Genomic DNA, 27,573 nt, shown 5'->3' with positions numbered 1-27,573 from the left:
CTTCAAGACGTTTTGAGTCAGGCTCCTATCTCGTTAATGAGTTCCCAGGTCACAGAATGATCATCCGAAGACTACTAGGCAGCGTGGTGCTGATGCTCTTTTTCACTTAAATCTCCATCTATTGAATTAGCAATACTAAATACTGACAGTGTTCGTATCCATTTATTTTATCTACATTACACAAGGTTCACAAAAGGATGCTTACATTCTGTCAATGTACACTTAAATGTAAAGTAATTTTACAAATCGCTGGCATTTAGTTTTTTAGTTCGTAGCTAGATCCGTTATACTAAAAGGCAAATAACAGGTGCCAGGAAGGCAACAATCATGTTCTTTTGAAAAGGCCGTGAAAAGTAACAGGGATGTTTATGTCCACTTCTGCCCTGGCAATTTCACTCATGTCCTTTGCACTCAAGATCAAAAGGTAGGCAGGTTTTGGTCCACTGCCAGGGCTAATGACAATGCTCAGGACAACACCTGAACCAAAAATAAATATAAATTATCTAACTGAAGGAGCACCAAGTACTTAGTACATATCTCCACTTTTTCATCTAAGTTGGAATTACAAATCAATCAAAACCATAACATGTTTCCCTTAATTCCATTGGCGAATGTGGTGGGTACAAAACAGGTTTTTTTCTTGGCAGGTCTGTGTATCTTTAGAACACAGCTGGCAGTTAAAGAGAGCTTGAATAGATTTCTAAATGTTTATAGAGTTGAATAAAGATATCGTAACATTACCATCATCCTCTTCCAGGGCATCTGGGTGAGAAACAAAAATTGGTTCAGAGGGGTATGCATCTGGTTCTTGCCATACCCAGGTCTCTTTGGTTTTAACATCCATTTTGCAAAGCTGGAAAGAGATTAAGGGGAAAATACTGACTTTTTCTTTCTTTTTAGAATATATAGCAGGGGTACACAACCTGTGGCACCCCAAGGCATTAACTGCAGCCCTCCATGGCGCTGGCCTCTCTCCACCCCATCCCCCAGCAATCTAGGTAGAGGCCACCGTTTTCCCACTGCTTCTACCGGAGGGGAAAGAGCAATCTGTAGCAGGATCGCAGGTGGAGAGGGCTCTCCATTCCCTCCCCCTGTGATCCTCACACAGATCTCTCTTTCTCTGCTGCTCCTAGCAGCAAAAAAAGAGTAAGCTGTGTCAAGATGGCTAGGATGTTAGTAGATGTGTGGGGGCCCTGATCCTAGAGCCAGCATCACATGCAGCCCTTGAGGCCAAAATGGTGCACCCCTGATATAAAGGCTACACAGAGACGAATGTGTTACTACTGCTGAGGTTATTGTGAGGTAACCTCAAACTAACTTCTACCCATTTTCATATAATGTGCTTGCTATTGGAATGTAGTATGAGATGTTATCCCAAGAGTATGATAAACTGGTAATGTGACTTCACCATATCAAAAGTGAGAACCAAGCTTTAGAAGAAGTCTGACAGCCTGAACGTGTATCATCCTACCTAGTGTGTAAAGAGAATAAGAACTTTGTGTAGACTGGATTTGGCCCAATGCACAGAAACAGACAGGTTAGATCTATCCTGTTCGGCAGTTCATGCTTAGAAATACTGATGCTAGTCTTAGAATGCACTGTTTGATGATGTGCTAGTGAAACATTTGCATTTGCTAGCTTGGGTAAATATATAATATTTTCTTGGTGGAATGGGAATTAAAATATATTTCAGATTGGAGTTAAACCAGATTGCTTTTTCATTAGTTTTGAATTAGGCTTTATGTTAATCAAGTCCTTGCTAGGCACTGGAGCAGCAAAAACAGATATCAAAGATGGTATTAAAATTACACTCGTGTTACCTTGCATATTCAAACCAATGCTGGCCCTGACCATGTGAAGGAATTTGGTCTTGCACCCGTCTTTACCTTTACAAGAGTTAGTCTAATCTAGTGCACTAGCACGTAATACTTACCCTGTCTGGAACAAAGTGATTCAATCCAAGGCCATATGCATATGTGTAGGGCTTCCCAGAATACTTTGTATAATTTATTTGTGGAAACTCAAAAGCTATAAAACGGAACAGACCCATTGACAAGGATTAGTAGATCATTTTGCATTTACTAACTATGCTGGTTTTGGTTGCTTCTGGCTGAGATAGATTTTAGCTTTTTAAACTTATTTTTTATTATAAAATTTTGACAGAAGAAAAGAAAGATTTTACCTTGACGGGGCCCTGAAAAAATAACTTCTGGCTCCAACCAGATAGTTTCATCACTGTGCAGAACAGCAGTAGCTGTTGTATTAGGCAATGTGATTAAATTTTTGCCTGTGTCAGCCTAGAACAAAAAAGGGCAACTAATAAAGTAAAAAGAAGAAAGAAAAACTTTCAGCTTTATAGTTCTTTACGAGGGAGAGAGAGAGAGAGAGATGAGGCATTTCCCAACATTCCACCCACTCTCCCAAAAGTGTGATTCAGAATCAGAATCCAGGATCGATTTATGAAGATAGGGCACAAGCCTGATACTTAATGGTTAGGTCATCAAAGATACTATTTCAATTCTGTCTCCAAAAACAACCCCTTTGCTTTCTCCTGTATAAATTAATGACTGGGAGTCATTCCTATGAGAAAATGTAAAGTGCTGTACTTGAGGGCAATGTAGCAGCAAGTGCAAACTGCTCACTATCTCTTATCCTGGTCAGCCCTGCTTTCACCAACGGGGAGCTCATAGGGAACATAGGAAGCTGCCTTATACTAAAGCAGACCGTTGGTCCATGTAGCCCAGTATTGTTGACTGACTGGCAGCTTGACCTGGCGCTCCCAGGTTTCAGGCAGGGATTTTTCCAGCCCTACTTGGAGATGCTGGGGATTAAACCTGGGACCCTCCGCATGCAAAGCGGGGGCTCTGCCACTGAGCTATGAGTGCAACGTATCCTATGCTCACTGCATGAATAACTTCTACACCAGAGATTTTCGATATATAAATACCGCCTTTCCGTATATATCTTGCATGTCTAAGTGACAGGCACTTCACTATTTACTACAATAAGGTATAACCAACTCTTCAGTGACTCAAAGCAGGGAATGACAAAACCATAAATTACAACACCAAAAGATTTTTAAAAATCACTAGTAGTTTTTGAAGTGTTACAGATGACCCTCTCTCATAGTGCTGCAAGTATTCAGAGTTTAATATTCAACCATAATAAAGCTTTTCTAAACCTTGGGTAAGGTTTAATTGCTGTGTGCACGGAAGTAAAAATCTCGGTCAAAAATAATGCCATTTAACTGAGGATGGATGAATAGGGCACGTGCTTGTGTGTGTGAGTTTGGGTGGGTGGTGGTGTGGGGGATGTGTTTGAAAAAAAGAATGGATGATGGAGGAATAAGGTGCGTGCTTGCTTTGTGAATGAATGGGTGGGGCGAGTGTGTGCGAGGAACAGTGAATGGATGAAGTGTGTGAAAGAGAGCCAGATGAAGGGTGTGTGTCTGCTCTGGCCACTGCCAGCATGCAGCCTCCAACATTCGTTTGAGGGTATACGGCCCTTGGCAGAAAAAAAGTTCCCCATCCTTGCTTTAATACTTTCAGCTGCATGATTCTGTACACATCCCAAACTGTTGTACAATCTATAAAATCTATAGTGAAATGGCTTGGGAGATCTTAAAGACCAACATTTTGTTTTATAGCATAAGCTTTTATGACCTGGACTGCAGTTGATGGAAACTTGTGCATTACTAAATGTGTTAGTTTTAAGGCGTCAAAAGCTTCTGCAACTACTGCCTAACATGGCTACCACTCTGGAAGTTATGAAAATCTACAGTGGTCTTTGAGCTACTGATGAGTTTCCACTGAGAAGTGACTGCAAAGAGGTTTTCTACAATAGCAAGGTGAATCCACCCTTGGAATCATTGCCAAAGCTCATCAATGAAAAAGATTCCTTTTGGGGAAAAAACTCTGCATGAACAACATGGAGCATAAGTGACAAGGTTTAGGTTGGGATTTTTTTTCTTTTGCTGCAACAGATTTCATACTTCTAATCAAAGTCTAATAACTGGTTTCTTGTTTAGGACGATTCTGGAATACTTTGTAGGAAACCTGGGATCAGGACAAACCAAGTGCAATCAAGAGAGACCATCTAAATGAGATTGTGAAGAAGTTGTTCAGGCCTTGATATCTCAGAGAAATGGACCTATATTTAACTATTACAGTTACCTTCTCAATATTTAGGGGAAGGACGTATCGCCGAACTTCAGGTTGAGGAGCTTTTTGTGCATTTCTCTTCACTTCTTCCCAGTTCTCCCGTAAATTAGCTAAATATAAGTAATTGTAAACAAACTCATACCTGTATAAAGACAAAACGATCAGCATTTAAATACTGAAAAAATCAGTCAGTGGGATCTAATGTGGTTGTCACTTTGGTACCCTAGAAGGGTGATGCAGATGGACCGAATTTCCTTGAAAGTCCTGTCCCATCGAAACTTGAACTGGAAATAATTATGCAGCCAATGCTGCAAATCATCATCATCCATCATCATCATCATCATCAAGTGCACTACCAGTCTTCTAAAGTTGGTAGCATGAGGTTAGGCATAAAAATCTATAGCAGAATTGGATAAAAGTCCTTAGTCTGCAATCCTAAATAGCTAGGAAAGCAGAAATGAGATCCAGAGAAATCAGACTGTTCCACTTATGTGGGCTTAGAATTAAAGTGCTCCATTCATTCAGCTGATCTCTTTATCAGTGCGGGATTGTTAGTAGACATGCAAGCATACAATCTACTCTGTTTCTCACTCCTAAAAAAAAAGAAAAGAAAAAGCTGACCCATACCCTTTGGTGCTTTGTTTGATAGATGCTCCATGGACTCCTTCAGAGCTTTTAACATATTGATTTGCATTCAATACATGGGCTGCATTCAAACAATCCTCCCAACTATGGTTTGGGAGCTGCATCCACATCAGGGCCCCATCTACATGGCACTGCTTTGGCCCCCCACCCCGTCGCAACTGCGCAGCAATGCGGCTTCGAATCACTGTCCCCTGCGATACACTCACGATGTACTGCGTGCTTCCCTAAGAGACTCGCTGTGCCCTTTTTTCTTTTTTTTGGCCATTATACTGAAATGCAGTTGCGCAGTCCCATGAGTGTGGGGGTGTGAAACTTTGGTGGCTGTTTTATATTTGAGGGGCTCTGCTGTGTCTTTCTGACCCTGTTTTAGGTAAAAATTGGGTATTTTGTGCTCCTTCATTTCCACACCATCAGTTTGTCACTTCCCCAGCCTGAGACTCTCGCAATGGTTCACACTCACAAGCGTGAGCGCTACGTGCCTAGCCATCACTCCAAAATGGTGGCCAGAGTGATGTTGTTCCTCCCCCAACACCCTCCCCAGCCCTTGGGCACTGAGTCCAAAAGCAACCATTGCGAAAATACGAAGCTGCAAAAATGTGTGAAAGTGTGATTAAATAAATGAAAACTCCCTGCTGTGTCTCTGTAGCTGCACAGCTGCAAAGGGATGGGGGAGCAAAGGGGTGTCACAGAGTGACACAGGCACTATGCACGCCTACAACACGCCCACTGTAAGGTGTGAAGTCAGTTCGGTGAAGGAACAGATGGCCCGCAACCGTGGGGGAACCCGCAGCAAACCCAAAAAATCGCAGTAAAATGACTCCGGGCAAAAACCACGGATGGCTGCGAAGTTGCGACTGCCTGATCTATCACGAGGGACCTCAACTCACACCTGCCCCGGGGTAAAAGCCTGGTGTAGATGGGGCCCGGGAGAAAGGAGGACAGAGCATGTAAGCATGGGGATCATTCCCAATCTTCCAAACTGGTGGCCAATGGTTCAGGATGCTGGGAGTTGTAATCCAAAACATCTGCAGGGCACCAGATTGGGAGAAATTGGTTTGGAGGATTATCCGAATGCAGCCATCACACCAGTACCCACCCCTTCCATGTGCATAGATCCACAACCAGAAAGCCATTATCTTCATAGGTGTTAATATGATGAAAGAGGTTAAAGGGTGAAGTCCTGTATTTGATGTTGAGGTATTTCCCTTTTTTCTTGTCAGCTACATGCATCCAGACCTAAGCAAAACAAAAGACACACACCCAAAGAACACTTTGGAACCGTGTGAAACAATAATGTTGCATCTACTGTTGCCTGCCCCCCTATTACACTTTTTGGCAGTGGGGGCCTGTAAATCACAGAGCAGTATCACTTACCCCCATGCTTTCATTTGACTCAAAGCAGTCCATGTAGCTGGCTCCCCAAAGGCTCCAGCAAGAAAGAAACTTGAGCAAGTTAATTTTCACGGGAGTTTCCACAAACACGATGTAATTTGGAGTCAGCCCAAAACTGTTCAAAAATACAGTTGAGGGTTATATTTCAAGTGGCACAGCATTTTGCATATATGAAAGTGACAGCATAGCAGGAGACATTTCTCATAGGAATTTCTGCAGATATTTTCATAACACCCTGAAGAAGGCCTTAAAATAAAAATAGGCCGAAACGTGCTGGGCTTCCTGCATATTAAATCTTTCTTGTAGCATCCTGAGACATTTCTCTCCATGTTTGACTGTGTGTGTGTGTGTGTGTGTGTGTAGCCTTCCCAACCTGGTGCCCTGTGGGTGTTGTGGACTTCAGCTCCTATGTACCCAGGCTTTTGCTGGTGTTCAATTCCAGTAACTGGTATTTGATTTTAACTCATCCACAGTTGTATTTTCTTATTTTGATGTTTTGTTTTATTATTTTAATATTGTATGTTTTTGAGTGTTTACTTGTTTATAGGTTTGTCTTTGTACACTGCCTTGGGATGATTTGGGAAAGGCTGTACAGACTTGTTTAAGTAAATAAATATCAGCCCAAGCCAATGGTCTGGGATCCTGGGAGCTGTAGTCCAAAACATCTGGAGGGCAGGCACCCGGCTAGGGAAGGCTGGTATACAACATTTAGCTGCAGGTGTTTGAAACACCAAGGCTGCGATCCTATACACAGGCAATAGCATCCTGGCAATAAATCCCACTGAATTCTATGGGGCTTACTTCTGAGTAGATATGTATAGATTGCATTTTAGCTATTTCTTTCCACTGTAGTTGCGATTTAAGTCATGATTATTTGTTAATGAGCTTTTCTACACAAGGCTGTTAATCCGCTGTATTTCAGTTTTGTTGCAGAATTGGGCTCCGAACTTTACACAAAGAGCTTTACCTTTCCTGCTTTTCTGCTACATAACTTCTAGGTGGCACTGTGCTTTACTGGAATAGTGCAATTACAGAAGATGGAAATTATGTTTTCTTTCATTTTCAGAAATAATACTCCTTTTTCCCTGCTCTCTCCCCACTCTCTTAAAAAACAGAAGCGAAACTGGAGGGTCACATCATCATCTAAAGAGCCCATAAACAACTGCGAGTAAGAAATGACAAGCTTACAATAAATATCTCATGTAGAAAAGCTCAACATCAAATGAGAGCTCAACAAGCCATCTCTTTTACATATGGGACAAGGAATTTTCAGCTAGAAATGGCTTTTTTCAAATGTGGATTGATCATATGAATGATATATTTACCTTTTATGAAAATTATAATATTACACAAGTCTGTTATATTCATATAACAGTTTTGTGTAAGAGATGGGAATTTACCTGTGCACATACGATGGCTTGAATCTGTTGCTGCAAGGAAACTGAACCACCACCTCACATTTGGTCATTGGATCTTTCTTGTCTGGAAAAAATAAGAAAGATAATATCTAATTCATTGACTGGTTTCCTCTCGCATAAGCCAACAAATGAGAATTGCATACAAGAAGCCAGATTCCAGCTGAACATCAGGAGAAATGTCCTGACAGTTAGAGCAATACAACAATGGAACCGATCACCTAGGGAGGTAGTGGGCTTTCCCACACTGGAGGCATTCAAGATGAGGCTGGACAGCCATCTGTTGGGGATGCTCTGACTTGTATTCCTGCATTGAGCAGGGGGTTGGACTCAATGGTCCTATAGGCCCCTTTGTTATTGTTCAGTCATTAAGTCGTGTCCGACTCTTCGTGACCCCATGGACCATAGCACGCCAGGCCTTCCTGTCCTCCGCTCTCTCCCAGAGCGTGCTCAAATTCATATTCATTGCATCCGTGATGCTATCTAGCCATCTCATCCTCTTCCCTTCTCCTTTTGCCTTCAATCTTTCCCAGCATCAGGGTCTTTTCCAGAGAGTTTTCTCTTCGCATTAGGTGGCCAAAATATTTGAGCTTCAGCTTCAGTATCTGTCCTTCCAATGAGCAGTCAGGGTTGATTTCCTTTAGGATGGACTGATTTGACCTCCTTGCAGTTCAGGGGACTCGTAAGAGTCTTCTCCAGCACCTCAATTCGAAAGCATCAATTCTTTGGCGCTCAGCCTTCCTTAGAGTCCAGCTCTCACAGCCATACATTACTACTGGGAAAACCATAGCTTTGATTATACGAACCTTTGTTGGCAAGGTGATGTCTCTGCTTCTTACTTTGCTGTCTAGGTTTGCCATAGCTTTCCTCCCAAGAAGCAAGCGTCTTTTAATTTCATGGCTACAGTCACCGTCTGCAGTGATCTTGGAGCCCAAGAAAATAAAATCTGTCCCTGCTTCCATTTCTTCCCCTTCTATATGCCAGGAAGTGATGGGGCCAGATGCCATGATCTTCGTTTTTTTCATGTTGAGTTTCAAACCAGCTTTTGCACTCTCCTCTTTCACCCTCCACAAGAGGCTCTTTAGATCCTCTTCGCTTTCTGCCATTAGGGTGGTATCGTCTGCGTATCTGAGGTTGTTGATAATTCCCCCAGCAATCTTAATTCCAACCTGTGATTCATCCAACCCGGCGTTTCTCATGATGTACTCTGCATATAAGTTAAATAAGGAGGGCGACAATATGCAGCCTTGTCGTACTCCTTTCCCAATTTGGAACCACTCGGTTGTTCCATGTCTGGTTCTTACAGTTGCTTCTTGACCCTCGTACAGGTTTCTCAGGAGACAGGTAAGGTGGTGTGGTACTCCCATCACTTTCAGAATTTGCCACAGTTTGTTGTGATCCACACAATCAAAGGCTTTAGCGTAGTCAATGAAGCAGAAATAGACATTTTTCTGGAATTCTCTTGCTTTCTCCACGATCCAGCGAACGTTGACGATTTGAACTCTAGTTCCTCTGCCTCTTCGGAACCCAGCTTGTACTTCCGGTAGTTCTCGGTTTGCATACTGCTGAAGCCTAGCTTGTATGATTTTGAGCATCACCTTGCTGGCATGTGAAATGAGCGCAATTGTGTGGTAGTTTGAACACTCTTTGGCGTTGCCCTTCTTTGGAATTGGAATGTAAACTGACCTTTTCCAGTCTTGTGGCCACTGTTGAGTGTTCCGGATTTGTTGGCATATTGAGTGCAGCACTTTAACAGCATCATCTTTTAGGATTTTAAATAGCTCAGCTGGAATGCTGTCATCTCCGCTAGCTTTGTTGTTAGTAATGCTTCCTAAGGCCCACTTGACTTCACTCTCAAGGATGTCCGGCTCAAGTTCAGTGACCACACTATCATGGCTATCAGGGACATTAAGATCTTTCCTGTATAGTTCTTCTGTGTATTCTTTCCACCTCTTCTTAATCTCATCTGCTTCTGTTAGGTCCCTGCCTTCTTTGTCCTTTATCATGCCCGTCTTTGCACAAAACGTTCCCTTGAGATCTCCAATTTTCTTGAAGAGATCTCTAGTCTTTCCCATTCTGTTGTTTTCCTCGGTTTCTTTGCATTGTTCATTTAAGAAGGCCTTCTTGTCTCTCCTTGCTATCCTCTGGAACTCTGCATTCAGTTGGATATATCTTCCCCTTTCTCCCTTGCTTTTCGCTTCCCTTCTTTCCTCAGCTACTTGTAAAGCCTCATCAGACAGCCACTTTGCTTTCTTGCATTTCTTTTTCTTTGGGATGGATTTCGTTGCTGCCTCCTGAACAATGTTATGGACCTCTTTCTGTAGTTCCTCAGGCACTTTGTCTATCAGGTCTAATCCCTTAAATCTGTTCATCACCTGCACTGTAAGGGATATGATTTAGGTCATACCTGAATGGTTTAGTGGTTTTCCCTATGTTCTTCAATTTAAGCCGAAATTTTGCAAGAAGCAGCTCATGATCTGAGCCCCAGTCAGCTCCGGGTCTTGTTTTTACTGACTGTATAGAGCTTCTCCATCTTTGGCTGCAAAGGACATAATCAATCTGATTTCAATATTGACCATCTGGTGATGTCCATGTGTAGAGTCACCTCTTGTGCTGTTGGAAACGAGTGTTTGCTATGATCAGCGTGTTCTCTTGGCAAAACTCTATTAGCCTTTGTCCTGCTTCATTTTGTGCACCAAGGCCATGCTTGCCTGTTATCCTGGTGATTTCTTGACTTCCTACTTTGGCATTCCAATCCCCTATGATGAAGGGGACATCTTTTTTTGGTGTTAGTTCTAGAAGGTGTTGTAGGTCTTCATAGAACCGATCAACCTCAGCTTCTTCGGTCTCAGTGGTTGGGGCATAGACTTGAATTACTGTGATGTTGAATGGTTTGCCTTGGATTCGTACTGAGATCATTCTATCGTTTTTGAGATTGTACCCCAGTACTGCTTTTCCCACCCTTTTGTTGACTATGAGTGCTACTCCATTTCTTCTACGGGATTCTTGCCCACAGTAGTAGATATGATGGTCGCCTGAATTAAATTCGCCCATGCTTGTCCATTTTAGTTCGCTGATTCCCAAGATGTCGATGTTCAATCTTGCCATCTCATGTTTGACCACCTCCAGCTTACCTTGATTCATTGATCTTACATTCCAGGTTCCTAAACAATATTGTTTTTTACAGCATCAGACTTTCTTTTCACCACCAGACACATCCACAGCTGAGTGTCCTTTCGGCTTTGGCCCAGCTGCTTCACTCTTTCTGGTGCTACTTGGAAATTCCCTGTGCTCTTCCCCAGTAGTATATTGGACACCTTCCGACCTGAGGGTCTCATCTTCCAGCGTCATATCTTTTAGCCTTGTGATACGTTCCATGGGGTTTTCTTGGCAAGAATACTGGAGTGGGTTGCCATTTCCTTCTCCAGTGGACCACATTTTGTCAGAACTCTCTGCCATGACCTGTCTGTCTTGGGTGGCCCTGCACGGCATAGCTTATGGCTTCACTGAGTTATGCAAGCCCCTTTGCCACAACAAGGCAGTGATCCATGAAGGGGCCCCTTCCAACCCTACTATTCTGTTTCTAAGAACAAGAAAATTGGTGCTGGAAATGAAGAAACAAGCATTCTGCCTTCAAACACATGCATTGCTTTTCTGAACACTGGGGCTCACATAGATAAGAGAACCCTTTTTGATCTGTTTTGCAATAACAACAACAACAACAACAACAACAAATATTTTCTGATGTTTTAGCTGGTGGGTAAGATATGGAAAAGCTATAGAAATCCTACAAAAAATGAAAAGTAGAGCACAGTGTTGGCAGATTTAACCAGTATACGGAGGAGTCACCAAGCTGCAATATTCTGTCTGAAGTATGTAGACAACACTGCTTGGAAACAAACAGACCTGCTTGCAGGGGAGGTATCCGTACAATATTGTAGGCCAGGGAAAAATTCTTTCCAAAGCAGTTGCCAATATTATAAACTGTCCCATCATTTTCAATGTGGGGGTGTGCTGTGACCCCATTGACTGAAACATATTTGCTGACATCCACCTGGAGGACACAACAGAGAGGTGACTTGTTTGGGAGGAAATCCATGTTTGTCAAGGATAATAGCATATTGTACACATAACATGTGTTTGAAGGGGTTATTTTGTGATTTCCCTTATATCTTGAACCCATTCTCTGAGTGACTATCTTTATGTAGCCAGAACAGAAACACCCACGCACAGGAGAGAGATGCCGGCAGCGGTGGGTGGGGGTGGGAGATTTAAAGCAGTACCAACAAGTGAGAAAAATAAACCTAATCAGTGGTGGTGGTGGGAAGAACCTGCCCTTCCAAAACCACCCAGTGAGGACTAAATATGGTCAGTCAGCACACAGTGATGACTGACTGGGGAGAGGCAGGGCCGGAGTCAAAGGTAGGCATGGTTGGGCACCTGCCAAGGACCCACACCCCAGCAAGGGCCCACTAACAAGAGCCCCCTGGAGTTGTGTCTCCTCTTCACTACTGCAACTTGCTTGTTCACCCCCCCCCCCGGCTCAGACAACAGTGATGGTGAAAAGGAGGAGCAATAGATGCCCCTGCCTACTTGGAGGTTTTCTACATGAGGCTGTTAATTGCTGTATCTACTTGTGGTTTCATCGCAGAATTGAGATCTGAACCCTACACAAAGAGATTTTCCTTTCCTGCTTTTCTGCTACATAACTTCTAGGTGGTACTGTGGTATAGCAGAATAGTGCAAATACACAATAAATTCTTTCACTTTCAGAAATGATATCCCATTTTCCCAGCTCTTAAAAAAAACTGGGAAAGCACTGTTAAAAAACAGAAGCAAAGCTGGAGGATTATGACATTGTCTAAAGAACCCATAAGCAACTGTGAGTAAGGAATCATGAGTGCACAGTAAAGGCTTCATGTAGAAAAGATCTTGCATACTGTCTCTCTGCCTGTCAAGCAAGCTGTGATGTAGCAATGATGAGAAAGAGGATGAGGAACAATAGCAGCTGGTGACTATGGTGGTAGTAAGGTGACAATGGTGACAATGGTATGATAGCAGCTGGTGACAATGGGGGTAGTAAGGTAGACTCACTTGAGGGATGAGGTCCACTGAGGGTATCCTCCCAAGGGCCTTCAAAAACCTAGAGCTGGCCCTGTGGAGAAGCATGGAATGGAGGGGGTAGGGAAAGAATGGAGAATCATGGAAAAGTCACAGCAGGAGCCCTGAATGTTTTCTTGCAGATGCCACTTCTTCTGTTCAGAAATTCAGAACAAGAACCTGAAGTAAGTCATTTGCTAGTGCTGGACCTGAAGAACAGCAGCAGAAGCTTGATTCTGAACCATTTTTAGGTACATTTCTATAGATTTATAGGGAGAAATGATCTCTCCGCTGAGTTCAATAGCAGTATTTTCAATCAGTTTTAAGGTCAGCAAGACTCATGATGATAAGCTGGATTAACATCCTGGAAAACTCTGGTCACAGGGCAGCAATTCATCCAGACATGACTGCATCCAACCCATACCTTAGAGCTGCAATATCTGCTAGAAAGGCATTGAAAACACACACACACACACACACAAATAAGCCTCTGTGTTACCTATTGAGGCTCATATAGAAGGGGCAATGGAAAAATGATACATTTTTAGCACCACTTTTGCCCAGTGGAAAATCTTTTGAAAGGCTGACATTAGGTACAAATAATTTTGTTTTTCTCTCAAAGAACTCCAGCTTCGAAAGCAATATGAAATTAAAAAAGAGAGCCAGTGTAGTGTAGTGGCTAGAGTGCTGTACCAGGCAATCCAGGTTCTAGTCCCCACTCAGCCATGGAAGCTCACTGGGTGACTTTGGGCCAGTCACAGACTCTCAGCCCAACCTACCTCACAGGGTTGTTGTTGTGAGGATAAAATGGAGAGGAGGAGGATAATGTAAGCCGCCTTGGGTTCCTTAAAGATGAAAAAAGGCGGGATATAAATGTAATAAACAAACAAATAAAAAGGAGTTTTGACGAAGTCCAGTTCTCCTAACCTGGTAATTGAAAACCTTTTACTTGGGACAGGACTGGCATGCTGGATATAATGAACATGCGCACAATGTGAGTCTCAGAGGCTGGATGCGGAAGTTGCATCCTCCTTTGCAGAACCCACATTGAGCAGGGTACTGGATTAGATGATTGCCAAAGTCCCTTCCAACTCTATGATTTTATGTTTCATTTTGTCACAAATGTATGCTGCCCACTGGCTTTCCAACACATGTCCTCACAGTAAAATAAACATGCGGTACCTAACACATTCTTATGTAGCTTTCCATGCACAAGAATTAACTGATAATATATAAAAGGGCTCTAAAGTATCTCCATTCCTAATCTATTATTGACAGCATTCTGGTACCAACTATGAGAAAGTCTGCCTATTCGTACCAGCTGCAATATATTTATAGCAATCTCTGTAAAGTCACTAGTCTCTACGCTGAAGCATGGCATTGATAAAAAGAATATGGCCAATTTACCATGTCATAAACAGTGTCATGAATGCTCCACAAGAGCTAGTCACCAGAAGAATGCCATCTGAATGACATCTGGCTCTACCAAAAGCAACAAAAGTGTCACTGTTTGTGTATTGACCCCACAGAGTCTGATGATGTGTCAACTGTAAAATATTAATTGCAGTAGCCCAACATCCATCTGATACCACCCTAATGGCAGAAAGTGAAGAGGATTGAAAGAGCCTCTTGTTGAGGGTGAAAGAGGAGAGTGCAAAAGCTGGTTTGAAACTTGACATTAAAAAAACGAAGATCATGGCATCTGGCCCCATCACTTCCTGGCATATGGAAGGGGAAGAAATGGAAGCAGTGACAGATTTTATTTTCTTGGGCTCCAAGATCACCGCAGACGGTGACTGTAGCCATGAAATTAAAAGACGCTTGCTCCTTGGGAGGAAAGCTATGGCAAACCTAGACAGCATAGTGAGAAGCAGAGACATCACCTTGCCAACAAAGGTCCGTATAATCAAAGCTATGGTTTTCCCTGTAGTAACGTATGGCTGTGAGAGCTGGACTATAAGGAAGGCTGAGCGCCGAAGAACTGATGCTTTTGAACTGTGGTGCTGGAGAAGACTCTTAGGAGTCCCCTGGACTGCAAGGAGGTCAAATCAGTCCATCCTAAAGGAAATCAACCCTGACTGCTCATTGGAAGGACAGATACTGAAACTGAAGCTCAAATATTTTGGCCACCTAATGCGAAGAGAAAACTCCCTGGAAAAGACCCTGATGCTGGGAAAGACTGAAGGCAAAAGGAGAAGGAGATGGCAGAGGATGAGATGGCTAGATAGCATCACTGATGCAATGAATATGGACTTGAGCACACTCTGGGAGAGAGCGCAGGACAGGAAGGCCTGGCATGATATGGTCCATGGGGTCACGAAGAGTCAGACACGACGGAACGACTGAACAACAACAACATCCATCTGGGATGTAAGCAGTGGTGTAGCAATACATTTTGAAGTACAGGTGCTTTTCATGACAGTTCCCATAGCCATGCCCTCAAGAAGAACCCCAAAGTGCAGGCAGCTGTGTTGGGGTGTGGGTGTGCAGCTGCGTGTATTACATAGGCCTTTTGCAAAGCTGATCAGTGTTAATTGCCCATTCAATAACAGGCCACCCCAAAATACTTTGCATCACAACATCGATAGCTCCCAACATTATACTGTAGCTGGGAAAATCCATTGTCCCCCAGCTATTGTGGGGATTGCAGCTAAACTAAGAGGGAACAGGAATTCTGAGTGGGGTGGCACACTCCTTCATTGTCCCGGTTAACAAAGAAGTCCTGGCATTCAACTCTGCACGCCTTGGCACCACTACACTACTGTATACAGGAGCTCTGCCATGGACCTGATACACAGGCAAACTACCCTCCATTCAGACTGTCTCACATCACCATGCCCTGCCTAGATATTCCATTGCATAGGTATCATGTGCGGCACCAATGTCTATTTCCACTTTCTGTTCATCTCTGCCTTTCATATATCATAATGTTACCTTTTGAATTGTCTCCAGATTGTCTGGGTTGATTTTTGTTATGAAGTTCGTCTCAGTACAGGCATAAAAATCTTCACCCACAGGGTATACATTGACCAGGGCATTGTCAGTGACCTCCACACCTTGGAAATAGGAAAAGAATCTGCCAAATAGAACCCACAAGGGAATTCGATTACTTCTTCCGCTACCTGGGTTAAATATGGCTCAGCCTCCAATAATAAACTTTGATTGTTTTCACCTGGAAAATATATTCTTGCATGGATCTGGATAAGCATATGTGCCGAACTCTGTTATGACTACTCTTTTCTCAGTCATTGCCCTGACATAGGCATCAGTCCGGATAAACCTATGAAGGAAGCAAGATAAGGAGAGCCACTCTATCTATCTATCTATCTATCTATCTATCTATCTATCTATCTATCTATCCATCCATCCATCTATCTAATCAACTTCTAGTCTGCCTTTTGGCAATAAATAAATAAAAAATATGGTGCTCAAGGCGACTATCAATAAAATCCAGATTAACAAAATCTTAATTAAAACATGGCATAAAAACAAATTCATTAAAAACACAATTAAAAACACAATGATAAAAGAAATAAATCACACTAACCAGTTAAGGGCCCAATCCTATGCATGTTTAGACAGAAAAAAGTCCCACAATTCCCAGCATTCCCCAGCCAGCATGGTTTTCTGTCTAAACATGCATAGGATTGGGCTCTTAAAAACCCTTCTGCAACCGTCCAGCTTACATGCCAAAGGCCTGCTTGAATAAAAACATCTTTGCTTGTTGGCAGAAGGGGAAGGGAGTTCCAGAGCCTGGGAGGGACCACCGAGAAGGTCTTCTCTCACTTCACCACCAAAGGTGCCTCTGATGGCGGTGGTACAAAGAGAATGGCCATAAACGGATGCACATATATGTCTCCAGCACCAGTGTGGCTGTGGCTGTCTTAAGGTTGCCCAGGCACTACTTCTGTTAACGTACACAACATTCACCCCGTGGTTTGGCTGGATCACATGGCTGTATGCAACGCTGTGTCATACCACTTCCAACATCCAACATGCAGATGACATGCAACTCTACCTCCTGTTTCCTCCAACGTGTCCCGGGGAGGCTGTGGAAACCCTGAATGGGTATTTGGAGGCAGATTTGGGCTGAATGGGGGCAAACAAGCTGAGGCTGAATCCAGAGAGGATAGATGCAATTTGGATGTGGAAACCTGCTGATCTGGAGGGAGGCGTGAGCCTGCTGTTGGATGACAATGCAGTCCCCCCAAAGGACCAAGTGCATAGCTTGGGGGTTCTCCTGGTCTTGGCATTATCTATGGAAGTGGGGATGGTGTTAGTCACCAGGGGTGCCTTTTTTCAGCTTTGGCTGATGCACCAGTTGCATCCCTATCTGGAGAAAGCCGAGCTCGCTAGGGTCATTGATGCCCTCGCTACATCTGGACCACACTACCGTAACGCCCTGTGTGTGGGGCTGCCTTTAAAGATGGTGCAGAAGCATGGTGCAGAAGGCTGCTGCCCAGTTGCTTGCAGGGGCCTGGCGATCAGAGTGTATAGCACCAAATCCGTGCCACCAAACCATCTGCTGATTGTCTGCCGGTTTTCCTGGCTTTTGCACAGTTCTTCTCCAGTCTAAAAGGTTAAAATACTTCTCCTGAGGCTTGGTTACTGGCAGCCAGAGCTTTAAGCTAAAATATGCTGGCATATTTGGCCCCGCTCCCTTCGCCTTTGGCCCTGTCTGCCACTGGAATGTCCCCCCATCCCCACCGAGATTCTCTGCAATTGAATTCATCCCTCAGGCTGGAAGAGTTTCCGCACCCTGTCATAAATAGTGGAAATCCCAGCACCCAAGGTACGATTCATCCCTTATCCCTTCGTTCCTTGTTTAACATGGTTTACAGTTCTTGTCTTTTTGTCCAAAAATCCTGTGAGGCAAATCAGTGATTCCCATTTTAAGAGAATGTAAGCAGCCCAAATGTGTGCTAGTTTTGGAACAGAATGGTTTGCACAAAGAGGTAACGGGGGTGCAGAATTTGCTGGAGTGTGAGGTCTTGCCTTGGGTTTGGTGGTGAATGGTGGAGCCTAGTAAGCCAAGTGGGCACGTGGGGTGGGAGTTTCTTACCTCCTGTAATAAGTGACATGCCCCTCCTTAAAGTCAAACTTGTGAAGAAGGGCTTGGCCATCGAACAGATGATGAAATGGTTCAGAGCCAACTTCAAACAAACCGGGGCCACATCTGAGGAGACTGCCTTGGAGCCAGACTGGAATCATGCCTGTTGCAAAGACAGCAAAAAGGCTTGTCAAACATTGAGGAAATAAAGCACCCATTGGAGTTGCACTGTCTGAAGTCAGGGCACCCACGTGCGCTGCTAAGCCTTAGCAGCTAAGGTATTAGGCTACGAGACAGGCAAGCAGTTGAGTGGCAAGCGGTGGTGGCGCATGTGTGTGTGTGTTGCTGCAGTCTCCGCTTATTCCTTCCATCTCCACCATCACAATGTTTGTGAAGGGCAAGGTGGGGCTAAGCTCTTCAGGGTGGTGTGACAAACCCTATTTTCTGATTAGACTAATTGTGCGCCCCAGTGCATCTGTATTTCAGTACACCCTGTGGAGGTCCTCAGTAGGCCAATATCTTTGGCTTTCGTGCCCAATGGGAGGGAGAGCGGAGCTCTGGAATCTGTCCGAGTCCTTGGCTTCACGGCGATGCCAGGTGCAGCATGAAGTGACTTGTCTGCCACTGGGAAGAGTAGCTGCCCTTCCTGGTGGCTGGGACAATAGCTTTGTGCAGCAGTCGGCATCTGTGTTGGGGTGCCACAGTCCATGCAAGGCCACTTCACCATCGCCTGCATCCCTGTTCTTCTTCGGGGTCTCTGTGCATCTCACATATGGGCTCTGCGTCTGCGCAGAGACTCATTCGGGAAACATCCAAGCTGCATAGTTTTTTGGCGGTAGCCCCTCCCCCATCGTCTCAGGCATATCTAGCGTGGGTTCCCACCTTCCCCTCAGTTCCTTTTTGACCGCCTTAGCGTTACTTTGTAGGGAGCTTCTTTCGACATTCTGTGATGCCATTCTTCTATCTTATCTTACCTAAATCTCTTTTCTTCCTTCATCTTCTTCTTCTTCTTCTTTATCTTCAAAGAAAAAAATAGACGGTGAGAGAGAATGGTAGAGAGAGATGGAGATTGCTGGCAGTGCTGGGGAGCATTGTTCGCCTCAGCAGCGATGCATTTTTTCCCTTCGGCCTGCGGCCCCAAAGCTTCTGTTAAGAAGGTGCACAGCCTGTGGCAGTAAGGTGCCCTCTTTGGACAGCCACTCTTTATGTCTTCTTTGCTTGGAGGAATCTCACAAAGTTGAATCTTGCCACCACTGCCAATCGCTATCAAAGCAGGCTTGCAAGAACAGAGCCGATCAACTAAAAGCGATCCTGTGACAACGGGCCCTTCAGGCGGTGGACATGCCTAAGGCCCAGACACCCAGGGACCAGCCCTCCGTGGCCCCCTCTACAAGTGCATACGTGGTTCTTGCAACCCAATCTTTCCCTCTGCTCGCTCCCAAGCCAGTTCGAGTAAACCCATCAACTCCGGGAAGGAGCCTGGCCATCTTGGCAGCAAAAAAGCTCTCAAAATGGGCAAAACGCCCCAAACTGGCAGCGGACACACTGGAAAAGAAGAGGAAAAAGAAATCCTCCAAACAACAGGAAAAGGAGCGGGACCTCCCGCCTCCTCCTCCTCTACTCGATTCCCCTATTCATGTTGTGCCTTCCATGCACGCAGTTACTCTGGACCCGGCCTCCACAGTCTCGGAGGGTGAGTTGAGGGACACACCAACCCCACCACCCCATCCAACCCAGACAGTCCCAAGACAGAGATCCAGGTCTCCAACACCGCATCGCTACAACATCCAGTCACCTCGGTATCGACCTGCGCTTTCCCCTTGACAGCCTTCTCAATACTGATCTCAGGATCGATACCGTCAGGATCATTGGCTGGGACAACACGACCATGATTGTTCATGCTCTCCATCCTGAGATTGGGACCGCTTCTCAGCCTCGTTGTCTCCTCCCCACTGACAGCGCTCGGATTCAGATTGGAGACTCTGAAGGGACTGCGATCTCTTCCTTGATCATTCCCGCTACTTAGGAGCTACTTCTCCATTGCACGCTTCTTTTCAGCCCAGACAACACTCCATTTTTGACACCCAGGACGTCTTCTGCCCTCCTGCTCCATTACCGAGGCGCTCTACATCCTTACCGCTGCACCAACCCAGTCGGGACCATCAAGCCCCACCACTTCCAGCTCCGCCTCATGTGACTGATGCGGGTTAACAACCTGCCCAATCGCAGGAATCTGGGGAGGACTACCAGTCCTGGGGAGGACTCTGGGGAGGACTACCAGTCCTGGGGAGGACTCTGGGGAGGACTACCAGTCCTGGGGAGGACTCTGGGGAGGACTACCAGTCCGACTCCTCCCCATATTCCTCGGTCCCCCCATCTACCTCATTACCAGACGATGTTGTTGGGACACGAGATGGAGCCTCGCCTTCTGAGGACATGGGCCACTTCTCTGAACAAGTGCTGAGAATGGCCCAATTGTTGGGTGTCAAGGTACAACCACCTCCCCAACAAATCCACAATCCGATGTTCGATGCCGTCATGGTGGACCTGTCGATCCTGGTGGCCATTCCCTTTCATCCAGCCCTGCTGAGTACATTCCAGCAGATGTGGAAAGCACCTTTGTCCTTGACCCCGATGTCCAAGAGGCTGGAATCGATGTACAGGGTTCAAGAGATGGACGTTTCTTTCCTTTTTTCACATCCCAAATCAAACTCCATAATAGTGGCGTCTGCCCAGGGTCGCTCACAGAAAGCACATGCCTCGCCTGTGGATAAGTAGGGTCATAAACTCGATATCGTCGGATGTTGTCTCTCCTTTTTGGTGGCACTGGGACTTAGAATTTCCAACTACCAGGCAATGATGGCCAGATATCAGCCGTTCCTCTGGGAGAAAATGGACTCCCTCATCGCATACCTCCCTGAGGATCAACACGACTTAGCCAGGATGTTTCACATGGAGGCATCCAAACTATCTCGTCAGCAGATCAATACCGCCCGCCATCAAGCGGACTGCAATGCCAAGAGCATGATGGGATCTGTTGCCCTGAGGTGGCATGCCTGACTCTGTTCTGCGGGCCTAACTCCCAAAGCTCACTCGTGAATAGAAAATCTACCTTTTGACGGTGAGAGTTTATTCAATGCGAACACAGATGAACAGATGGACTCTGTGCAGAAAGCCAGAACAACTGCTCATAATATGGGCATCAGTCAAGCCCAGCAACAACAACAGCACCATCTTCCGTACCGTCAACGTTGCTGGTACTGACGCCAGACCTACCTACCTCAACAATCTGGAGACCGGACACCCAGATTCCCACAACAGCAGCACCAACAAAGAAAAAACTTCTCCTTCCCCAGGTTCCAACGGAAGATGAAGGGTGAGGGATTCTCTAAATGTCGTCTTTGACTATATCCTCTTTCCTCTCCGTACCAACTATTACAATCCACCCTTTGGAGACCTCCTGAGCTAATATTACTCAGCCTGGACAAGAGTGGCATCAGACAAGCCTGGATCCCTGGAGGAAATCCAGGAGGCTCCATAGGCCCAATTAGGGAGCCCAGTGGGCTGGATTAGGTTCTGCACCCGATTTAGGGAGAGGGGATACAGCTTGAAGCATGAGATTTTTCTAGGGATGGGGGAGAATTTCTCCCCGAAACTTCGGGGGGCCGAGTGCCAACGCATTCAGTCCTCCGAAGGTTGTTCGGGGAGAAATTCTCCGCCCCCGCCCCCCCCTGGGATGGGACTTACCTTTCACGAATGTCCCTCCCAGCGGCGGGTCCCGGCGGCGGTTCGGCAGGTCTTCGTCAGGGGCGGGGGCGGCAGCCGGTCTTTCGACCAGCTGCCGCCGCCACCATTACAAGAAAAGTAAAAAAAAAAACAAAAAAACCCGCCCCTGTGATAGGCTACGTAACGATTAACGTAGCCTATCACGGCTAGATCTGCAAAGTCAGCCGTGATAGGCTACGTTAATCGTCACGTAGCCTATCACGGGCGACTTAAAAAAAAAAAAAAGCACGTACGGCTAATGGCGGCCCCCATAGGGAGCCGCCATTCGCGTTCCTTATTTGGTCGCTGTAGTCTACGTAAAGATTTACGTAGACTATGGCGAAAATAAGGACAACGCAAATAGCGTTGCCCTTATTTTCGCCATAGTCTACGTAAATCTTTACGTAGACTACAGGGACTAAATAAGGAACGTGAATGGCGGCTCCCTATGGGGGCCGCCATTTGCATACGCACTTTTTTTTTTTTTCAAAGTCACCTGTGATAGGCTACGTGACGATTAACGTAGCCTATCACGGCTGACTTTGCAGATCTAGCCGTGATAGGCTACGTTAATCGTTACGTAGCCTATCACAGGGGCATTTTTTTCTTTTTCTTTTGAAGTTCGCGGCCGAGGAGACAGGGCGCTTCTCCCTGGCCTGAATTTCGGCCGGCGAGGAGGGAAGCCTCCCCCCCCCCAGCCTGAACTTTGGGGGGAGCAGCAAAGCGCCTCCCCCCCACCGCGAAGCAAGCTGCGAGACCAGGTAAGTGACTTTCGTGCATCCCTAGATTTTTCATAACATAGAACAAATGGCTGTGATGGTAAATAACCTTAGACTTAATCCAGACAAGACAGAGTAGGGAAAGCAACTATCCTGGATGGAGGTTTGAAACTGGTCTTAGATGGGGATGCACTCTCTCTGCAGGACCAAGTGCACAGTCTGGGAGTTCTCCTGGACTCTGCACTTACTGGGGAAGCTCAGGTGGTGGCAGTGACCAGAAGTGCATCTTAACAGCTTTGGCTAGTATGCCAGCTGCAGCTCAATCTGGCAAGGCCTGTCCTTGCTTCGGTTGTCTGTTTGTTAGCAACGTCCAAGCTGGATACTTTAATACAGTCTACATGAGGCTGCCTTGAAAGACAGTTTGGGAACTTCCACTTGTACAGAATGTGACCATCTGAGTACTGATGGGGGCCTGGTGGTCAGATAATATAACACCGATGTTGCACCCAGGACCAGTGCCAGGTTTGAGAGGGCCCTAGGCAAAGGTCCTTCTGGTGGGCCCCCTGCTCCCCTGGTGGGGCTGTGGCAGGAACCAGCTTTCCAAACATCACCAAGTTTCTGGGTCAAGGCATCATTTTGAGTTCCCACAATACCTTAAAGACTCATTTGTTTACCGTGAAATTTTCATAAATGAGTTTTATTGGGCTGCTGATGGTTTTAGCTGCAATTATGTATTAGATTTCAGTACGTTACTGTATTTTTAAAAATTATTATTATTGCTGGTCCTTATTCATGGTTATTTTCTTTGAAGTTTATTATTGGATTACTGAAAACTGCCTTGGAAGGGTAATTGCTCTTAAATTATTAAAACAACAACAACAACCTGCTGAGGTTTAGACTCCTGGCGGCCTTTCCCCTCTGCAAGGGTGGGGGACCTATTAAAATGGTCCGCCCCCGGAGATTAACGGATTCCGATGGATTCCAGAGGGCTCTGGGGGATTTTCCTGCTGGTATGGCTGGTGCTCCTGTCGAAGCCCAGGTCGCTCTGTGGAATGCAGAGATGACTCGGGCGGTTGACACGATCGCGCCCAAGCGCCCTCTCCCTCTGAGCAGAGCCCGGCCAGCTCCTTGGTATACACCTGTGCTGAGGGCAATGAAGCAAGAGGGGAGACGGCTAGAACGCAGGTGGAGGAAAACTCGTGCTGAGTCTGACCGAACACAGGTAAGAGCCCACTATCGAGCCTACTCTGTGGCGGTGAGGGTGGCAAAGAGGCAGTTCTTTTCCACCAGCATTGCATCTTCTCAGTGTCGTCCAGCGGAGCTTTTCTGAGTGGTTCGCGGCCTGTTACGTTCTGGGCCAGGGAGAGAGACGGTGGAACCCTCGGTAGCACGCTGTGATGAGTTTGCACGACACTTTGAGGATAAAGTCGCTCAGATTCGTCATGAATTGGACACCACCATTAATGCAGTTCCATTGGTAGAGGCGTTCAGAGCACCGTCTGGTCCAGTTTTATTGGATGAGTTTCAGTTACTGAGGCCTGAGGATGCGGACAAGGTGCTTGGCCAAGTCTGATCGACCACTTGTGTGCTTGACCCTTGCCCTTCATGGCTTATTAAATCAAACAAGGAGGGGTTGTCCGGCTGGGTCCAGGAGGTTGTAAATTCCTCCTTGAGAGAGGGAGTGGTGCCTGCTGCTTTAAAAGAGGCAGTAATTAGACCACTCCTGAAAACGCCTAACCTGGACCCAGAGGATGTTAACAATTATAGGCCAGTGGCCAACATCCCCTTCCTGGGCAAGGTGCTTGAGGGGGTGGTTGTAGGACAGCTCCAGGCACTCTTGAATGAAACGGATTATCTAGATCCATTTCAATCGGGCTTCAGGCCTGGTTTTGGAACGGAAACTGCCTTGGTCGCCCTGTAGGATGACCTCTGCCGGGAGAGGGACAGGGGGAGTGCGACCCTGTTGATTCTCCTGGACCTCTCAGCGGCTTTCGATACCATCGACCATGGTATCCTTCTGGATAGGTTGTCTGGGTTGGGAGTTGGAGGCACTGCACTACAGTGGTTCCGCTCCTACTTGGATGGCCGATTCCAGAAGGTGGTGCTGGGGGATTATTGCTCTATGCCATGGCAATTGTGCCATGGGGTTCCACAGGGCTCTATTTTATCCCCCATGCTGTTTAACATCTACATGAAACCGCTGGGGGAGGTTATCCGGAGGTGTGTGCTGAGGTGCCATCAATATGCGGATGACACCCAGCTCTACCTCTCTTTCTCATCAAAACCAGGTGAGGCAGTGGCTGTTCTGAACCAGTGCCTGGGCACGGTAATGGACTGGATGAGGGCTAATAAACTGAAACTCAATCCAGACAAGATGGAGGTACTGTTAGTGGGTGGTTCGTCTGCCCGGCTAGGTGACATTCAACCTGTTCTGGAGGGGGTTGCACTAAAGGATCAGGTTCGTAGTTTGGGGGTGCTCTTGGATCCAGAACTGTCACTTGAGGCACAGGTGAACTCAGTGGCATGGAGCACTTTTTATCAGCTTAGGCTGGTATACCAACTACGCCCTTATCTGGACAGAGATAGCCTAGCTACACTTATCCATGCTCTGATAACTTCTCGTCTGGATTACTGCAATGCGTTATATGTGGGGCTGCCTTTGAAAACGGTCCGGAAACTTCAGCTGGTCCAAAATAGGGCAGCAAGATTGTTAACAGGGACTGGCCTGCGAGCTCATATTATGCCCGTACTTTTCCAGCTGCACTGGCTGCCAGTCCATTTCCGGGCCCGATTCAAAGTGCTGGTGTTAACATTCAAAGCCCTTAACGGCTTGGGGCCAGGTTACCTGAAGGATCGCCTCCTCCCATATGTGCCTGCCTGGACCTTAAGATCACCATCAGCGGCCCTTCTCCGTGAGCCCCTGCCAAAGGAAGTGAGGCGGGTGGCTACTAGGAGGAGGGCTTTTTCTGTTGTGGCACCCCGGCTCTGGAATGAGCTCCCTAGTGAGGTTCGCCTGGCGCCTACATTGTACTCCTTTCGGCGCCAGGTGAAGACCTTTTTATTTTCCCAGGCATTTTAGCTTTCTAAATTTTTATCTTTGCTGTTTTAAATCTGTATTTTAAACTCCTGTACTGCTGCTAGGTTTTATTGTGGTTGTATTGTTATATTGTAGTTTTAATGTTCTATATATTTTAAATTGTTTTATTGTGTGTTGTTTGGTTTTAATTTTTGTGAACCGCCCAGAGAGCTTCGGCTATTGGGCGGTATAGAAATGAAACAAACAAACAAACAAACAAACAAAACAGGATTCTAAATGGCTAGCTTTTCAAGCCTAAGCAAATTAATACTTTATTCAGGAATTGCGTCAGCCATGTCTGAAAGAAAGTTGCCTGTGAAATGAGAAGCAGCCCAGAGAAAATCCTGTAATTGGATTTACTTGCTGGGGAAATTTGCAAGACGAGTTGCTCAGGTAAGAATCTTGACAACTAGGATGCTGTAACAAAGGTCAGAGGGGAGGAAGGGTTTGTAAGTTTCATTCTTGGGTGGCACCTGGAAGCAATGTCTTGCTTTGCAACAGTCTTGCTTGGCATATAGGATGGTCCACCAGGTTGACTTGAAGGGTATTTAATTAGCTCAACTGTGCACAGGATTTCAGCTTGAGTTAGCACAGCATTTGTGATTAGAGCAAGGAATAAATATGACATTTTAATTTTTGAAAACAGCTATGGTGTAAGGCTATGGAAATCTAATCTTTGCATCTAATTTAAAAAATTATCACTACAGTGAAGAACAGCCTAGGTTTCTCATCCTTCCCTCCCTCAAATGATTCTGACTGTGACAAATTCCACCCATTCATCTCACTCAAGAACATCTTGGAATGGAATGGTTTGGTCACTGTGAAGGCAAATCCTACTGAGGCAGGGTGAAAAGAGAGCATTAGCAATGCACAAACCTGTAATGTGAGCAGTTATTGGCGATGACAGTTCCTCCACAGTCTCAAAGAGCTTCTTGTATCCACCAGCTGGGTGCTCAACTCTAAAAGGTATTAAGAAAGCCAAGGGTGATCTACTCAGTATTTCCCTCAGTGTGTTCCCTCCATTATTGGGAGGTTAGAACAGAGCTTTACAATGGGCAGGAATTGTTTTGACCTGAATGAGCAGAAGACAAGGTAACATCTGATCCTGCAGCCATTCCCAGAAAATGAAATAAATAAACAAACAAACAAACAAAACAGGATTCTAAATGGCTAGCTTTTCAAGCCTAAGCAAATTAATACTTTATTCAGGAATTGCGTCAGCCATGTCTGAAAGAAAGTTGCCTGTGAAATTAGAAGCAGCCCAGAGAAAATCATCATTCTTTTTTAGCCAAGATGTGATTGGCTGTGTTTCTACTAGAGACATGTCCCAATTCTCACTCACTAGAGCAGACTGTAGCAAAGGAAGATAGTTGAATATATTTCCAGAAACCAGAATTTGCACACAACATTCCTCCAGCCAAATGCAGTCCACCTCTTCCCAAGACCTAGTCACATTAAGTATGGACTAAATGTGCACATTTTCATCCTTCTATCCCCCAGAAACATTGCAACCCTGGCCCTCATCATCACATGTTGAACATGGCACAGATACCCTCCCCTTGGCGGATCCCAGGCATATTGGTCATAATCCAGTAAACTACATGTCCAGCTATGCTTGCCCAGTGGAACTTTGGACATACATATTTTCGAACAGCAGTTCTCCATGTCCCATGGCAAACTGCCTTTGAAAAACAGGGAGGTGCAAAAGGGGCTTGTGATATGGGGCCCTGCTGTTCAAAAAGAAAGGTCTCAAATCTCACTAGACCTTTGGGAGTACCTGAAGTAACTTTCTAAGCATTCCACAGAAGTTTAATTGGACATACTTTTAAGTAATGGGTTTAGGTTTCGACAATCAATAAAGCATGGAATGAGTTGCTTCTTAAGAGCGCCCAGCTTCAGTGCTGCCTATTGGGTTTTTTCATGCTCTTTCCCCCTGAATATTCTGTGGATTCTCGTCACAGTATTGTATACAATATAGATGACAGCCGGGGAAGACACATGCCCTCTTTCCTTCTGTGAAATATGCCAGCTGCAACCATCTGGTGTCAGGATTGCACTGGCTTGGTCAACATTTCAGTCTCTACTCTCTACGCAGGGAAAATCTTAGAGGATACTTACTGACTGGACATTTTCTCCCCAAGAACAGACTCGAACCTTCCTGAGCCAAATGCAGAGCACAGGAGTCAGAGATGTGCTCTGGGTATTTATATGAATGTTCGGCCTTACCGACAGGAGCGATAGCTTTAAGGAG

At 45.5% G+C, this 27,573-nt stretch overlaps 1 protein-coding gene across 1 annotated transcript; it reads right to left on the bottom strand.

The window, feature by feature from the left end:
- Positions 1 to 325: 325 nt before the first annotated feature.
- Positions 326 to 27,451, bottom strand: RPE65 (retinoid isomerohydrolase RPE65). Its single transcript, XM_084852245.1, has 14 exons — positions 27,441 to 27,451; positions 26,199 to 26,281; positions 17,775 to 17,925; positions 15,885 to 15,992; positions 15,647 to 15,788; positions 11,519 to 11,666; positions 7,598 to 7,679; positions 6,180 to 6,312; positions 5,902 to 6,041; positions 4,173 to 4,302; positions 2,183 to 2,297; positions 1,934 to 2,028; positions 742 to 853; positions 326 to 477 (listed from the first exon to the last, which is right to left on the bottom strand). The coding sequence occupies exons 1-14, from the start codon at positions 27,449 to 27,451 to the stop codon at positions 326 to 328; spliced, it is 1,602 nt and encodes a 533-aa protein (XP_084708371.1).
- Between the last annotated feature and the right edge of the window lie 122 nt (positions 27,452 to 27,573).

This window comes from Heloderma suspectum, chromosome 4 (genome assembly GCF_057233095.1).
Source record: "Heloderma suspectum isolate Gila_16-S chromosome 4, 16-S_ref, whole genome shotgun sequence".
Taxonomy (NCBI): domain Eukaryota; kingdom Metazoa; phylum Chordata; class Lepidosauria; order Squamata; family Helodermatidae; genus Heloderma; species Heloderma suspectum.
The sequence above is the reverse complement of the archived record's forward strand: the minus strand, read 5'-3'. Positions and strand labels throughout refer to the sequence as shown.